This window comes from Oncorhynchus gorbuscha, linkage group LG23 (assembly GCF_021184085.1).
Source record: "Oncorhynchus gorbuscha isolate QuinsamMale2020 ecotype Even-year linkage group LG23, OgorEven_v1.0, whole genome shotgun sequence".
In the NCBI taxonomy this organism is placed as follows: domain Eukaryota; kingdom Metazoa; phylum Chordata; class Actinopteri; order Salmoniformes; family Salmonidae; genus Oncorhynchus; species Oncorhynchus gorbuscha.
In genome coordinates, this window is record NC_060195.1 from 47,366,021 (window position 1) to 47,383,986 (window position 17,966).

At 42.9% G+C, this 17,966-nt stretch overlaps 1 protein-coding gene across 1 annotated transcript in view; it reads right to left on the minus strand.

Annotated features, from left to right (window-relative positions):
• Positions 1 to 333: 333 nt before the first annotated feature.
• The window catches only part of LOC124011338 (GPI ethanolamine phosphate transferase 2-like), a 134,254-nt gene continuing 116,621 nt past the window's right edge, over positions 334 to 17,966 (minus strand). The window contains exons 13-14 of the mRNA XM_046324617.1: positions 14,125 to 14,285; positions 334 to 1,680 (exon numbers count right to left, since the gene is read on the minus strand). Coding sequence (XP_046180573.1) covers positions 1,458 to 1,680; positions 14,125 to 14,285 — 384 coding nt within the window. The 3' untranslated portion in view covers positions 334 to 1,457. The remainder of the gene's footprint in view (positions 1,681 to 14,124; positions 14,286 to 17,966) is intronic.

Below are 17,966 nucleotides of genomic sequence, written 5' to 3' on the forward strand. Positions count from 1 at the left end.
AAAAAAAAAGCAAATCAACATTATCTTAATTAACACATGAATAGTTGGGAATTGATAAGTAATACACGACAATCACATATCTAAGGTTATATGTATAAAGTTGTATGATTTTCTGCAATCTCATATGCTTATTTACCAGACTTGCAAACAGCTACAGTAATGTTATTATTGTACATGGAGAGCCCTTTATCAGAATATGGATCTCCGTTCAAGTTCTTCGCAAGTTATCCAAACAGATTGTGTGACTGGAACTAACCATTTTATACATTCAGTATTCACAAGATTTTCCTAGGCGATATCTTTAGAAATGTATAAAAAACAACAACACTTTAATTGTATTTCAATTTAAAATTGAATTGGTGTGTCAGGGCAAGGCCTCCCAATTGCGTCCGATTCGGTTTCACAAGTCTGGCAGAAGTCGGTAAGAAATCAAATTGTCGATTGGCGTTACATAACCCTTTTTTAACATTAGAAATCAAATGAGCAATACAGAAATATAAGTGAAATATTGCCTCGGACACAATTTATTTATCAAAATATGGAAAATGTATATCACCTTACCCAACAACAATGAACCTTTATCCCCACACAGCAGCTAAATCTACATTCTCTTTTGATTAACAGCATTCACCCAGAATCAATTATCATCTGAATATTAGTAAACATCCACTGTATTAACAGAGCTTTGACTGAATTTCAATATATTCCCGAGAGTAAAAAAAAGAAGAAGATATATACATATATACCTGAAAGTAAAGTGGGACGAAAGTATGGCTTGTTATTAGCTTGGAGCAGATCTATATCAACTATAAAGGGAATCCATTCAACTCAGTTAGTTCATTGAAGAGATGGAAAATACAGCCCGGTTAGAAAGCATATCGACAAAGTCCCTGTGCTGATAATGTGGTCACTGTATTGATTAAAGCGCATGGAGGAAACACAGTATAATGCTACTGGCATAAAGCACTACAGAGAAACGGTGGTCAATAGAAGCACTTACTCGTCTACGGAACAAAACAAACAATAACACAGAAAGAAAAATAAATACAAATCAAATTTCAAGGGACTTACAGTATACCTTCACGATTGCGCTTTCGACACATTCAAATGAAATAATTCATTAAGTTACCTTTCATGTTCACCTCTGCTCAATAAACACCACAACATACTTCAGTAGAACCAACCAACACATCAAAATAATAATCTTACTAAATAAGTTTTGTTTGATACCATAGAGAATATATATTGCTTTCCAAAAGGTGAATGCCGCTGTCCCAGAACTCCAGCGCAGTGGGACAGTACATTCACACCTACATTCATACCTCCGGGGTGGAGTAGGGCATCCAGAAGTCAACGACGACAGTATCAGGACCACCCATTATCATAGTATTTGTCCTTTGGCCCTTCTCCTTAACCCCTCTTCCTGGAAGCTGAGAGTACTCTGAGATGTGGGGACCCTAGGGCCTGCTGGAGCTGCGGCTCTGCTCCATGGTGGTGAAGAAGAGGCAAATTGCGGCGGTGAGCAGTGTGTGCATGGACTCATACAGCAGCTTGGGCGAGAAGACGCTCCAGATGAAGAGGTGGTAGCGCAGAGCCGTGACCAGTACCACGTAGGCTGCCGCCGGCACAGAGCGCAGCAGGGCCAAGCAGTAGCAGCCATGGCCGACCGCCACTGAGCTCCTGGAGAGAGAAGGAGAGGTAGAGGGGGATATGGGAGAGGGTGAAGAGATACAATGGGAGAGAAGGGAGATAAATTGACTTGAATCTCATTTGGTTGTCAGAACAATGGAAAAACAGATGCCACGAGCAGTCAAAAACACCCACAAATGTGCACCTGACAAAAATAAATAAATAAATACTGCATGGGACAATCACAGGATTGGAGGTTCGCATCTCATAGGTCACGTTTTAACACCATGTGCACGGTCAACCTCCACATCTAAAGTACTTGATAGAAAACAAACGCTATTGAACTCTTGGACTCGTAGACAGAGCCTACTGCAATTCTCTTAGCCTTGAGGCACATGCCTTCATCAGCATTTCTTCCTGAGGACTTGTATCTCGGCCGTCTCGATGCTTATGGTTGCCTTAGCCTACCATCGACTCTAACATGAAGGCGACCTTGGTACCTCTGAAAATAATGTGATCTAATTGTCTATTCAGATAGGGCTGGATGGATGCCAGCACATGTAGAACGTATAGGATATGACCTTCCACGACAGCCTTTCAACTCAAACGAAAGGCAGATATGGTAGGATACTTTCTAATTCAAAACAGTCGGAAATACAGAGAAGTGTGTACAAGCTGCTTGCTTGCACACACGGTCTCCTCACACTCTTTTTTTCAACATTCTTTCTCTTTCACAAAAGCACACACGTGCACAAACCTGCACCCACGAACACGTGTGCACACATACACAGGCACAAACACACACACATTCACACACTGCATCCAAAAGCTCCTACGTCTGAATAGAGCCACAGCTCATTCCATATTCAGACTGGGATACTGCAGCCATGTGATCGCAAAGCTCTGGGGGAGGAAGTTCAAGCCTGGGATGTCATCCCTCCCAAACAAATAAAAGCATGCTAAAGTGCTGCACTGAGGCAGTGGGTGGTAGTTGAAGAAAACCCTACAGTCCCTCTCCTGAACACTATCACTACAACACTTCTACCTAGTTCACTTCCTGTTTGCTGTGGGTGTGTGCCTGTCTTGAATGTGGTAATAAAGTGTGAATTGTATCCCTGTCTCCTACTGTTCATTTTCCGTCCTCTTACTGGGACACGGGACAGTTGCACCTACTGTATATCTAAGCCGGCACCTCTATTGGAGACCACCACAAGGTGGCACTCTTTTTCATTGTCTGGATAGATGCAATTGTGCTGGATTAGACCACTACTGACAGGATGCAGTTCATGCCATATGCCATGCCCCAGACCAGGCGCACATGCCGGCGTGAATAGTAGGACTGGGGAGTCCAGCAGATCGAGGCCACGGAGAGGCCCCCCATGCAGATAATGTCCCCCTACTGCAACTTTGTCGCCATCAGGGACTGCACCGCTTGTCCTCGAGTACCACAGGATCGACCAACTGTGTCCTGTGTACCAGGTATTGCAGCAGCCTCGAATGGCTTGGGGGGCTTTGCTGGTGGTCCAGTCACCACTCACACGTGTCAAGTGGCAACCGGCCCGCCAGCCAGTTCAGCTGCCACCCGGACTCCAGAATGTCCAGTGGTCACAAGAGCCCCAGGAGGTTCTACAGCTAGTGTTCTCACCAGCTCCTTGGCACGTCAGGCACACACATTCACCAGGACTCCAGTACGTCCAGACAGCTACGTAGCACCCTGCACTCCAGCAAATCATGCGGTCCCAAAGTGCCAGTCCGGCAAGCAGCTGCCAGAGTTCGAGCCAGGCCTGCCACCCAGACTGAAGCCCCGACAGGCATCCATTCACACCCAGGCCGGCGCCGGAACCAACCCAGCCTCAACAGCTCCCATAGCCAGTCCTTGAGCCAGCCAAGAAGTTGCCAGAGCCTCAACCAATCCTATCCAATGCGCTTCAGACGCCAAAACCGATGACAGAGGTGGAGCCAGACCTGCGACTGTCAGTGCTTGAGCCTGCCCCACGATGAATACCGAGGCCCAAGTCTTCCAGCAGCTGGCTGAACTCCACTCCGCACCCCAGTCGGTGCCAACACAAGCAGCACCTGAGCCAGTTGAGCCGCTATCAGTGCTGCACCTTGCCCTATGACCAGCAGAGTTCAAAGAAGCAAAGACGATACCAGAGCTGCAGCCCGACCAGCAGCCGCCAGTGAACCAACCTTATCAACCTGCAGGACCAGATTCGCAGCCACCGGTGCCCAAGCCACCACCTCAACAGACACTCCTGCTAGTGTCTCTCCAGGACCAGACATGACCAGAATCAACTCCAGTGCTGGTCGCTACACTACCCTCTGCTCTTGCAGACCTGCTTAGCCTGGATCTAACACACAAGCCGACTCCACAGTCAGAGTCCCAGTCGGCGTCCAAGCTTTCACTATCTCTCCTGTACCTGCCAGCATCAGACCAGACCCCAGTTCTGGTCCCGATATTCAATGCCGTCCCGGAGAACATGTCCAGCATCAACCTGGGCCCATGACCAGACCGAGCACCAGCCCTGGGTCCGATGTCTGGCCCTGTCCTGGATCTGTCGGCCGACTCAGTTCCAGTCATATGTCTGCCATCCACTCCTGCCTGCTGACGCCTCAGTACCAGATTCAGTGCCAGCCCTGGATCCACCGCCTGGACCAGATGTGGACCGGCCTTGGGCTCTGGACCTGGAAAACCATCCAGGCCCTGTGGGACTCTTAGCACTCTCTCCCTGTCCCTATCAAGTATGCCTAGCCTGCCTCAGTGGGATGGCCTCCTCCATCAGCCTGGACACACGGAACGTCCCAACTCCTGCTGGACTACCCGGCCTCATGGACATTATGAGCGCCTTGTCCCTTACTGACCAGGGGGTGAGGGACACCTCTATTGGAGACCATCCCATGGTGGCACAATTTTTCAGTAGTGCAATCAATTTAGGGTAGGTGTTGAATCAAAAGGTGTGTGTGGGATTGTTTGGGTGTGTGTTCGCATAATCAGTGAGTCCTTACACAAGCACCCCTGTAGGTGCCAACATAAATGACTGTACTCAGTAACACACACTGAAAATCTCTCTCTCTCTCTCTCTCTCTCTCTCTCTCTCTCTCTCTCTCTCTCTCTCTCTCTCTCTCTCTCTCTCTCTCTCTCTCTCTCTCTCTCTCTCTCTCTCTCTCTCTCTCTCTCTCTCTCTCTCTCTCTCTCTCTCTCTCTCTCTCTCTCTCTCTCTCTCTCTCTCTCTCTCTCTCTCTCTCTCTCTCTCTCTCTCTCTCTCTCTCTCTCTCTCTCTCTCTCTCTCTCTCTCTCTCATGAATACACATAGCGCACACACAAACACCCTTGCATTTTTTGGGCAGAGGAAAAGTATTAAAGCAAGTCTAGAACTGCATTGGCTGATGTTTAATCTCAAATCTCTTTAGTTCACAAACCATATTGATTTATATCAACTGACATTCACATTTGTAGCATCTACTCTGACAACGACAATGCTAGATGAACAGTTAATCAATGGGTTTAGAACCAGAATGTCCGCCATTATCAAGTACTAAATACATTTTAGGTGTGAAAGTCGACACTATGTTCAGAAATTATTTTGCTTAGTGGGAGCCATGTATAAGGAAAGAAGTGGAGCAAGAATCAATCCCCATGGAACACCGGTAATACCAGTACAGCCATGTATAAGGGAAGAAGTGGACCAAGAATCAGTCCCTGCGGGACATCGGTAAAATGTTGTCTCCAACACTAACAGCTTAACTACATCAGGAAGGTTGTTTGTATATACAGTACCGGTCAAAAGTTTGGACACACCAACTCATTCAAGTTTTTTTTTTCATTTTTACTTTCTTCTAAATTGTAGAATAATAGTGAACACATCAAAACGATTAAATAACACATATGGAATCATATCATGTAGTAATCAAAAAAGCTTTAAAAAAATCAAATGATATGTTATATTTGACATTATTCAAAGTAGCCACCGTTGCCTTGATGACAGCTTTGCACACTCTTGGAATTCTCTCAACCAGCTTCACCTGGAATACTTTTTCAACAGTCTTGAAGGAGTTTCTACATATTCTGAGCACTTGTTGGCTGATTTTCCTTCACTCTGCAGTCCAACTCATCCCAAACCATCTCGACTGTGTTGAGGTCAGGTGATTGTGGAGGCCAGGTCATCTGATGCAGCAGTCAATCACTCTCCTTCTTGGACAATTAGCCCTTAAACAGCCTGGAGATGTGTTGGGTCCTTCTCCTGTTGAAAAAAAAAGATAATCCCACTAACCAGATGGCATGGCGTATCGCTGCAGAATGCTGTGGAACCAAAAATCTCAGACCAAAGGACAGATTTCCACCGGTCTAATGTCCATTGTTCGCATTCTTGGCCTAAGGAAGTCTCTTATTTTTATTATAGTCCTTTAGTAGTGGTTTCTTTGCAGCAATTCGACCATGAAGTCCTGAGTCTCTTCTGAACAGTTGATGTTTACTGAACTCTGTGAAACATTTATTTGGGATGCAATTTCTGAAACTTCTAACTCTAATAAACGTATTTTCTGTAGCAGAGGTAACTCTGGGTCTTCCTTACCTGTGGCGGTCCTCATAGTGCTTGATGGTTTTTGCGGCTACTTTGAAGAATCTCAAATATAAAATACATTTTTATTTGTGTAACACTTTTTTGGTTACTACAAGATTACATATGTGATATTTCATAGTTTTGATGTCTTCAGTATTATTCTACAATGTAGAAAATGGTAAAAATAAAGAAAAAACCCTTGCATGAGTAGGTGTGTCTAAACTTTTGACTGGTACTGCCGATCTGTTTTTACTTCTACACCAGAGGCATATGACAAGTTGCTGTATTGTGTGTGTAGTGTACTCTTCAGAGACGAGTGTTTCTTCATAGGAAATAAACTCCGAGATGAAATATACGCTCCAGGCACACAAGCCTCCAGGCATGTGTTGAGTGCTGCTCATGCTGCCTATGTAGCAGGTAGCATTGACTGCACTGGGAATGTGTGTCCTCAGCTGTGTCTTCTGTCCACCAAGACTTGTTGGCTGCTTTTTCCTTTACTCTGCGGTCTGACTCATCCCAACTCATCTCAATTGGGTTGAGGTCGGGGATTGTGGAGGCCAGGTCATCTGATGCAGCATTCCACCACTCTCCTTCTTGATAAAATAGCCTTTACACATTGTTGCGGTGATCACTGACCCGTGTCTTAAGGCTTCTATGGGTTTTCCCTATGTAAGACAGATGACAAGAACATTTGAACATGTAAATATCATTGGAGGACATGCAGGTAATTAGGCCCTTGCTTTTAAATCTTTGTCCTGTGCGGGGGTGGGTAAATGAGTTGCGTTTGTACATAAAGCTGCATTGAGGACATTGGACACATTTGTAATATCCCTCCCGAACCTTGTCCGATAAAGTAATCAGATTTAACCAAATTGTCTTTCACATTTTGGGGGTCCTTTAAAGACCATATGTGGGGTATATTTAAAAATGGGTTTCAATTGTGGGTAAGTATCAATAATGTATGTGTTGCCATCTTCCTGCGTAGTCCTCTCCTGCTTGCGGGAGAGGACTAGTCCTCTCTAGTCCTCTCCTTCTTGCGGGGAAGCAGGGTTGGTCATGATGACGGCCTATTCGATTCCCCAAAAAAGAAGGCGTTCTGGATTGGTCACTGGAGTCAGATGTGAGGGAGTTGGTTGATTGCCACATTAGTGGCCCTCTAGGATTATGGCTGGGCTGGCGTTTACCCTTCCAGCTTGCCCGTGAGGGAGTGCCAATTGGCTGTCTCCGGCCATCCCTCCAGAATTACAGCAGTATCATGCTCCACTTGTCTTTGTCTCTTCCACAAGTTTATCACAAATGTTTTCCATATTGGTCAGAATGTTCTCTCTTTTGTCCTCATGGGTGATCTTGCTTTCTCGATCAACATTTAACTGTGTCACTTGATCTCTAGTCGTGCTCAATTGTTCTGTCATTTCAGTCGTTCACAAAAAGAGAGATTGTTTGAACCAAGAACTGGTGTTTTCTGTATCTATAATCCATTTCTGTCTTTCATTTGATTATCTTAGATAATCACTTAAGGTGACATCATGATAATATTGTTTCGTCTCATGGACCTGTATATTCTTGCGAGATGTAATAACTGAGTCTGCATTGCAATCTGTCGTTGGGCCAGTTTCATCAAAAAGCGAGTCCTTCATTATGATCCGGGAATATATCAGAAGGTAGAATTTTGAAAGGGGAGTCTCAAAAATTAGTGCTGTATGGTAGAGAGTTCATGTACAAAAGCTGAAGAACATACGCACTGTGATGGACATTTAATACATGTGCTGTTCTAATAACCAATTGCTGTGTTCATGCAAGTGACTGATTGAACGAATCTTCACTTATTAGTATCTGCAATTTGGCAGTTCGCCCAGACATTGTATTGAGAACGAAAGATATCTCAGTTTCAAGGTCTCAGCATAGAGAGAAGAAGCCTTGTGAGGTACTGGTCATAATGCAAATGTTACAAACCAGTATTGGTCGGTCACATGAATGAAACACATGAATGAAACAAAACGGTAATGATGAATTAATCATGTTGCATCATGCAAATATAACTTGTCTGTGTATAGCAGACAGCAGAGCCTCTGACAGACATTCATACGGTGCATTAAGTCGGTTGGAACCTCTCCAGTGCGGGGAGGATAAATATTGTCTGTGAGTATAACAACTGATATTGCAGGCGAAAGCCTGAGAAAAATCCAATCAGGAAGGGACTTTAGAAAGCTCTGCGTTCCTATGCGTCCCTATTGAGCAGCGAATGAGATATCAACCAGATTCCTTTTTCTATGACTTTCCTAATGTGTCTAGTGTCACAATACATAGTTTCAGTCTTTTATTTTGAAAAATGAGCCTGAACGTCAACATTGCGTCAGTGGTCAGCTGGAGTCTCTCAGAGTGTTTTGTGCGTAAAAGACAAATGCGGCCATTGTTTCTCTCTTTCCTACTAAGAAGCCACCTGTCCCGGTTGATATATTATCGAATAGATATTTGAAAAACACCTTGAGGATTGATTATAAACAACGTTTGCCATGTTTCTGTCGATATTAAGGAACTAATTAGAAATATTTTTTGGGTGTTGTCGTGACCGCAATTTCCGGTTGAATTCCCAGCCAAACGTGAATAACTAACTGAGTTATTTCGGCTACAAAAATAATATTTTTGGAAAAAAGGAACATTTGCTATTTAACTGGGAGTCTTGTGAGTGAAAACATCCGAAGCTCAAAGGTAAAAGATTTAATTGGATTGCTTTTCTGATTTTCGTGACCAGGTTGCCTGCTGCTAGCTAGGCATAATGCTATGATAGGCTATCGATTAACTTACACAAATGCTTGTCTTGCTTTGGCTGTAAAGCATATTTTCAAAATCTGAGATGATAGGGTGATTAACAAAAGGCTAAGCTGTGTTTCAATATATTTCACTTGTGATTTCATGAATATTTTCTAGTAATATTTATGTCCGTTATGCTAATTAGTGTCAGTTGATGGCAACGCTCCCGGATCCGGGATGGGTAGTTCCAAGAGGATTTATTAAGACTCCACTATGCAAGTATCCATTTCAATAGAACATCACTGCAACAACTGTTTCAGAGCACTCTTGTCTGTGTGCCAGAGCGCAGAATAACTGATGAATTTATGAAAAGCTAAATTAAATTGTTGCTAGGAGCACAGTTAGTCACCAATACTCTGGATAACATGAAAACAGCCTAACCAGCTCTGCTAGGGTGAGTGAAATGGTCAGAGTTTGGGTGGGGGCTAAAGCTTAAGATGATGCTTATGGCATTGTACACGGTCAATTTGAACCAGAGTGACTTGACACAACAACAGGCCAAGCAACGGAAACGACACAGGAAGTCTAATTTAATGAAAGGAGTTGCAGTCTGCCGTGAAGCATTCATCCATGTATAAGGGTAAGAGTCTAGCTACAGTTTCAGATACTATACGTTTCTAATTTTGTCAGAAAGTTGTTTTCATTGCAAATCAAAGCATACTGTTCGCGAGCTAGCTGACATTAGATGGCTGGCTCGCTAGCTTACATTACATTTATGATCTGTGTGTAGTAATGTTATCTCAAAATGCCATTTCACATGGCTAGTTATGGCCTAATGTTTGCTAGCTAACTATCTACCTTTGAACCTATTTAGTTAACTTTAGCTAGCTATGACAATCGGTTTGTATTGCTAGTACTCTATGGATTAGGATTAAGATGTAGATTCGTTGTTTAGCTAGCATGTCTAAACAAAAGACTCCACTACGCCGGATGATTACATGACCCATCAAGTTGGCCAGGTGTGTCTGACGATGATTACAGCTATCTATTGTATAATAATGCCAAAATATTTGTTTCTGGAAATTGTCTTTCAGCATCAGTAGAACACGCCTGATTCTCTTCCACCAGTCATTCAAGGAGAATGGTCGAATGTCTCAAAAAGAGACCTGGCCCAAGCAAGCACAGCTTACACTGAAGCATGAGGACTTGCAGCGAGTGGTGAAACGTCATTAACAACTACACAGAGGATAATGCAATAGTGTTACCAGGACGCCACACAGGACACAAACACTTTGGTGCAAAGCTGCTGCCATCCCATGTGACAAAAGCAGCAGTGTGGCGTCTCTTCAAGGAATGGAACACTTGGTATGTAAAGCATAAACAACACATTTTCATTATTTAACTGACCGGCACTACTTTTATTGATCTCACATTACTTCTGTATTTTCCAGAGGTACGTGTAGTCGGGCTGTGGCGGTGGGTTAGTCATGGTGTGGGGTGGCATTTCTTTGGGGGGGCCACACAGCCCTCCATGTGCTCGCCAGAGGTAGCCTGACTGCCATTAGGTACCGAGATGAGATCTTCAGACCCCTTGTGAGACCATATGCTGGTGCGGTTGGCCCTGGGTTCCTCTTAATGCAAGACAATGCTAGACCTCATGTGGCTGGTGTGTGTCAGCAGTTCCTGCAAGAGGAAGGCATTGATGCTATGCACTGGCCCGCCCGTTCCCCAGACCTGAATCCAATTGAGCTATCCAGGAAGATGCTTTAGTCCAGGTCTGGGAGGAGATGCCTCAGGAGACCATCCGTCACCTCATCAGGAGCATGCCCAGGTGTTGTAGGGAGGTCATACAGGCACGTGGAGGCCAAACACACTACTGAGCCTAATTTTGACTTGTTTGAAGGACATTACATCAAAGTTGGATCAGCCTGTAGTGTGGTTTTCCACTTTAATTTTGAGTGTGACTTCAAATCCAGACCTCCATGGGTTGATAAATTTGATTTCCATTGATCATTTTTGTGTGATTTTGTTGTCACACATTCAACTATGTAAAGAAAAAAGTATTTAATAAGAATGTTTCGTTCTTGCAGATCTAGGATGTGTTATTTTAGTGTTCCCTTAACTTTTTTGAGCAGTGTACATTTGTCTTCTCTTTGCTGTGGTGGTCACATCTCTCATCTCTATACATCCCCATTCCTATGCCGCAGGAGAAATTAATGGCATTTCAGCCTATAATTACCCGCTAGAAACAGTTGCCGGGCATCCCCTTTAGCATACGCGTCAGATGCATATCAACCTGCAAGATGCGCAAACATAAGCACCAAGGCTTGATAAATAGTGCATCAACAATTGTAAAAGGATTAATTGCAATTATTAGTGGAAATATATCCATCTAAAAATACAACTAAAATAGTTAAGATATACAAAACATATCCTTGAGTCTAACTCCACAAAGTCCTTGTGAAAAATGTAAGCCTATAGCCTATTTTGATTTTCCTTATCATAAAAACACTACAGTGTAATCCATTTGATCAAGTTCATTTGTAGATTCAAACAGTGACGACATTCATTCAGTGAGGAGAGTGACACATGGGTACCAATGCCCTTTGGCACATTTGTCTTACTTAAAACAATTCTGACAACTGAGCAATGTCAAATATAAATATTTAGGAAAAATCAGGGAAAGAGGAGGGCATTGCAATTTTGGGGGCTTTTTGTTTTTTTTGTTTAGAAAATCAGAATGTCGGTGGCTGTTGGCCTAAGACAGTTCTAGAGTTAATGTCATGTCCTAGGCAAAGGTTTCTACCTGAAGCTACCTGAAGAGGTAGTAATTGAAGGGCATTCACTCTTTGGAAACGAGATCAGGCATTAGTAATGCGCTTCCAAGCCTGTCCCATATCCTCTCCCTCTCACTTTACTTCCCGTCCTCCTTTTGGGCTGTCTTTAGTATTCATCTGGTGCGCTACCTCTATCCTGACCCTATCCTCCAGGGAGCAGGATTAAAGAGGGATGACTGCTTGTAAAGGAGTGTGGGATACAGGATGTGCGTTAAGGGATACCACCTCTAGATCTCTGGAGCTAAAGAAGTTGAATTTACTGATCTTTAGAGAGCTGGCCCCTTTTGACACTCAGAAACACAGCCCTGGCAATGTGTTTGCACCATCTATTTTCCAATTGGGTGCAGTCTGCACAGATTTGACAAGGACATACAGTGCCTTCAGAAAGTATTCACACCCCTTGACTTTTTTCACATTTTGTTGTGCTACAGCCTGAATTTAAAATGGATGAAATATTTTTTCTTTATCACTGGCCTACGCAAAATACCCCATAATATCAAAGTGGAATTGTGTTTTCCATTTAAAAAAAAAGTAATTAATAAAACATTTAAAGCTGAAATGTGTTGTGTCAATCAGTATTCATCAAGTCTAATTAAGTTCAGGATTAAAAACTTGCTGAATTTCATGGCTGCATCATGTTATGGGTATGCTTGTAATTGTTAAAAGGACTGGGGAGTTTTTCAGGAGAATAAAAAAAATTGAATGGATCTAAGCACAGACAAAATTGTGCTTAGATCCAAAGGAATTCAGTCTGATTCAGTCTGCTTTCCACCAGAAACTAGGAGATTAATTCCCTTTTCAGCAGGACAATAACCTAGAACACAAGGTCAACTCTACTTGAAAATCTATGGCAAGACCTGAAAATGGTTGTCTAGCATTGATTTGACAATCAATTTGGCAGAGCTTGAAGAATTTAGAAAATAATAATGGGAAAATGTTACATAATCCAGTTGTGGAAAGCTCTGAGAGACTTACCCAGAAAGACTCACAGCTGTAATCGCTGTCAAAGGTGCTTCTACAAAGTATTGACTCGGGGGTGTGAATACTTATGTAAATGAAATATTTCTCGATTTCACTTTCAATAAATTTGCAAACATTTCTAAAAACCTGTTTTCACTTTGTCATTATGGGGTATTGTGTGTAGATGGCTGAGAAGAAAATCAAATAAACCCATTCTGCATTCAGGCTGTCACCCAACAAAATGTCTAATAAGTCAAGGGGTATGAATATGTGTGTGTGTCCTCTTTTCCCTCTGTCTCCTGGAGCGAGGATCAACTCAGCAGCCATCGTTTTCATCAATTATTGAAAGGCTGGTGTGCGTTGAGAGAAGGAGGCCCCCATGTTGGACTGGGCTTTACGCTCTGCTTTGATTGCGGTATGAAGCTAGTTATCACTCAGCCTAATTGGAATTAGATGCCAGTAACAAAGAGGCTTACAGGAGCTTAATGATAAAAGGCCCCTTTAAAAGGGAAGAAAAAACCCGTCCACCCAACAAACAGCTCTCTGATTTCCTCTGCGTGACCCATTCCTTCTTTCCATTCCATAACTTTGCTTACAGCTCTTTAACACACAATCTGTGATGCATAGCGTAATGTATATACATTCAAGACGTGGGGTAGCACACCTCGCTCATTTATTAATCATCTCTTTCTTTTAAGTTATGCTCTTTGAATTGTGCTCTAGGTGACTAACCTGTTGTATGAATTCATGAGAAAACCAATTAGAGGCGCAAGGCATTCAAACGATGTACAAATTGTTCGAAACGATCTCTCGCTTCTTTTGCAAATAACATGCAGGGGTAGCTTGCTGCACTGCTGTTTTAATTCCATAATAAATTGGCACGTGGCCAAGGCGTCGTCGTCTTCATCATCGTCATCACATTATGATCCTGTCCCAATAATTACACACTGCAGTTTCATGCTAGATGGGAGGAATATACAGAGTCCTTTGTCTCTGTTGAAATGTTGTTTCTTCCCCCTTTCGGCTTTATGTATCATGGTATGGTCGTGCTCAATTCAATTTCCGCGAATTAATTGAAATTCCATAACTGGACTGTTTCGCCAGCCTCTTGTTTTAGGCAGAGTCAATGTTTTGAGTATATGGGCATCCTAAATAATCAATTTCAAGTATTTTAATTTTATACTGGAATAATAACTCATTTGAAAAATCTTGCTAAATCTTTTACTTTATCATTGGTCTGCTACAGTAAGATAAACACAAAATTGCCAAGATAAACATATGGTTAGCTGGTTCCTGGGCTGTTGTGAATCAGTGTAAGTTGGAATGAATTAACTTCTGAATGAATCATCACTAATGACATTCACTGGCGTGAGTGTACAGTAACTGACCTGTTTTCGGAGCTGAGGTAGCAGATGAGGTGGGAAGCCCAGAGCAGGGGCCCGGCGTATGTGCTGAGGGCGGTGAGGAAGACAGCCGGGGCTTCTACGTAGCTCTCCAGTCCCACAAAGCCAACCGAGATGTCCACAGTGGCTATGCTGTTGGAGTTCCCCTACAGACAGACAAACAGCCAACCAGAAGACGTAGGTTTTATTAAGCTTCATTTTCACAACTAACCTTAACTTACTTAGCTAACTTATTACGAAGTAGACAAAGTAGCTAAGTAACGTCGCTAAAGGAACTTAGTTAGACAAAGTACACAAGTTAGCTAATGTAGCTGACCGAAAATGAACATGCAGTGGGGAGAACAAGTATTCGATACACTGCCGATTTTCCTACTTACAAAGCATGTAGAGGTCTGTGTATCAAATACTTGTTCTCCCTATTGTAGATATATATGAAGATTGCACAATTACACTCAATGTTAACTTTTGAAAGAAGTCAGAAGCTGACATGAATAAAATGTGTCAGTCTCCTGCATGCTCCTCCACTTCCCAGGTAGCTAGCTATTCAAAGCTCGCTGTCTGTCAACTCTCTGGCCTTGTAAGGGTTGCAGTGACTGGGTGAAATCCCCCTTTCCCTCCACCTCATCTCACCTCCTCCCCACTCTCTTTGGCTCAGTCTCATTCCCCTTTCCATTTCCTGACGAGGGCTCAGGAGTGACACAGATGTGATGGAAGAGCTCTCGGCGACTGCAGCGGGAGCTGAATTAATTCACTGGCTGATGAAGGCCACTAGCTCCCCTCTCTCTCGCCTGTGTGTGTATGTGTGTGTGTGTGTGTGTGTTTGTGTGAAAGGACCTGTGTGTGCCAGGGCAACGCCACCCTCCAACGGACAAACCCAACACCATATGAGTGGATCATGTACAGTGCCTTCGAGAGTAATCACAACCGTTTACTTTTGTTTTATGGCAAGTTCAGGAGTAAATAAGTTGCATGGACTCACTTTGCAAAAGAAATGCATGGTTTTTGAATGACTACCTCATCTCTGTAGCCCGCACATACGATTATCTGTAAGGTCCCTCAGTCGAGCAGTGAATTTCAAACAAAGATTCAACCGAAAAGACCAGGGAGGCTTTTCAATGCATCGCAAAGCTGTGCACCTATGGGTAAATGGGTAAAAACGTAAAAAGAAGACATCGAATATCCCTTTGAACATGATGAAGTTATTAGTTACACTTTGGATAGTGTATCAACACACCCAGTCACTACAAAGATACAGGTGTCCTTCCTAACTCAGTTGCTGGAGAGGAAGGAAATCACTCTGGGATTCCACCATGAGGCCAATGGTGATTTTAAAACAGTTACAGTTTAATGGCTGTGATCGGAGAAAACTGAGGCTGGATCAACAACATTGTAGTTACTCGACAACACTAACCTAAATGACAGAGTGAAAAGAAGGAAACCTGTACAGAATACAAATATTTCAAAACATGCATCTTGTTTGCAACAAGGCACTAAAGTAATACTGCAAAAAATGTGGCAAAGAAATTAACTTTACATCCTGAATACAAAGTGTTATGTTTGGGGCAAATCCAACACATTAATGAGTACCACTCTCCATTTTCAAGTATAGTGGTGGCTGCATCATGTTATGGGTATGCATGTAATCGTTAAGAACTGGGGTAGTTTTCTGGATAAAAAAAGAAACAGAATAGAGCTAAGCACAGGCAACATCCTAGAAGTAAACCTGATTCAGGTTCAGGCCAAATATACACTGGAGTTGCTTACCAAGACGACATTGAATGTTCCTGAGTGGCCTAGTTACAGTTTTCAACTAAAATCGTCTTGAAAATCACCGTCTAGCAATGATCAAAAAATATTTACCATCCAGAAAGACTCACAGCTGTAATCGCTGTCAAATGTGATTCTAACATGTATTGGCTCAGGGGGCTGAATACTTATGTAACCAAGACATATTAGTGTTTTATTTTAATATATATTTTTCTGACATACAGTATGTTAGAATTTTTCTTCCACTTTTACATTAAAGTATTTGGCGTAGATTGTTGACAAAACTATGCCAATAAATCAATTTTAATCCCACCTTGTAACACAAAAAAACAAATGTAAAAAGTTAAGGGTTATGATTACTTTCTGAAGGCAATTATGTTCAAAAGTTCCACACAGCTGACAATTTAAATTAATTTGGTTATTTAACCCTTATTTTACCAGGTAAGTCATCTGAGAAAACATTCTCATTTACAGCAACGACAGCAACGACCTGGGGAATAGTTACAGGGGAAAGGACGGGGCATAAATGAGCCAATTGTAAGCTGGGGATGATTAGGTGGCCGTGATGGTATGAGGGCCTGATTGGGAATTTAGCCAGGACACCAGGGTTAACACCCCTACTCTTACCATAAGTGCCATGGGCTCTTTAGTTACCACAGAGAGTCAGGACACCCGTTTAACATCCCATCTGAAAGACAGCATCCTACATGAGGCAATGTCCCCAATTACTGCCCTATTTTTTAGACCAGATGAAAGGGTGCCTCCTACTGGCCCTCCAACACCACTTCCAGCAGCATCTGGTCTCCCATCCAGGGACCAACCATGATCAACCCCGTTTAGCTTCAGAAGCAATTCAGCAGTGGGATGCAGGGTGGTATGCTGCTGACCATGGACTGGCTACAATCGGAGTCTCAGGACATTGGGCTGTTCAACTCGGCCTACAGTAGGACTAGGTTATAGTTTTATTGAGACAAGACAAAAATGTGTCAACATCTTATTTTTCCTTACGAAAACAAGTAACGATAACAAGATGCCATGAAAAAAACAATAACTGTAACAAATACGTTTTCATTTTAGTTGATGAAAATGTGACAAGACGTCCACGTGAGACGAATGGACATTCAATTTGACATGAAGCTGTTTAATCATCAGCGGGCATACCTTTGCGACATTTTTAATGCGATCCTCTCATTTCAGCAGCGTGGTTTGATCGACCTGATCTTTTGAACGGATGCCAGGACACTTCAATTGTAACTAACCAAAACTAGAAACAATAATGCTTACCTCTCCCTTACTTTCATGTAGGCTATTTTTGCTTTGATCACATCAGATACCTTTGAGGCGTGGATCAGAAAACCAGTCAGTATTTGATGTGACCACCATTTGCCTCATGCAGCTTCGACACATCTTCTTCACATGGAGTTGATCAGGCTGTTGATTGTGGCCTGTGGAATGTTGTCCCACTCCTCTTCAATGGCTGTAAGAATTTGCTGGATATTGGCGGGAACTAAAACTCTGTCATACACGTCGACCCAGAGCATCCCAACCATGTTCAATGGTTGACGTAATCTGGTGAGTATCCAGGCCATGGAAGAACTAGGACATTTTCAGCTTCCAGGATTTGTGTACAGATCCTTGCGACATGGCGCATGGCATTATCATGCTGAAACATGAGGTGATGTCAGTGGATGAATGGTTTTGACAATTTGGGCATCAGAGTCACATAACGGTATCTCTGCGCATTCAAATTGCCATAGATAAAATGCAATTGTGTTCGTTCTCCATAGCTTATGCCTGCCTATACCAGCAAACCCCTCGCCCACATCATGGCATACACACTGTCTGACATCTGCCCGGTACAGTTGAAACTGGCATTCATCCATGAAGAGCAAACTTCTCCAAAGTGCCAGTGGCCATCGAAGGAGAGCATTTACCCACTGAAGTTGGTTACGATGCCAAACAGCAGTCAGGTCAAGACTCTGGTGAGGACTACGAGCATGCAGATGAGCTTCCCTGAAACGGTTTCTGACAATTTGTGCAGAAATTCCTCGGTTGTGCAA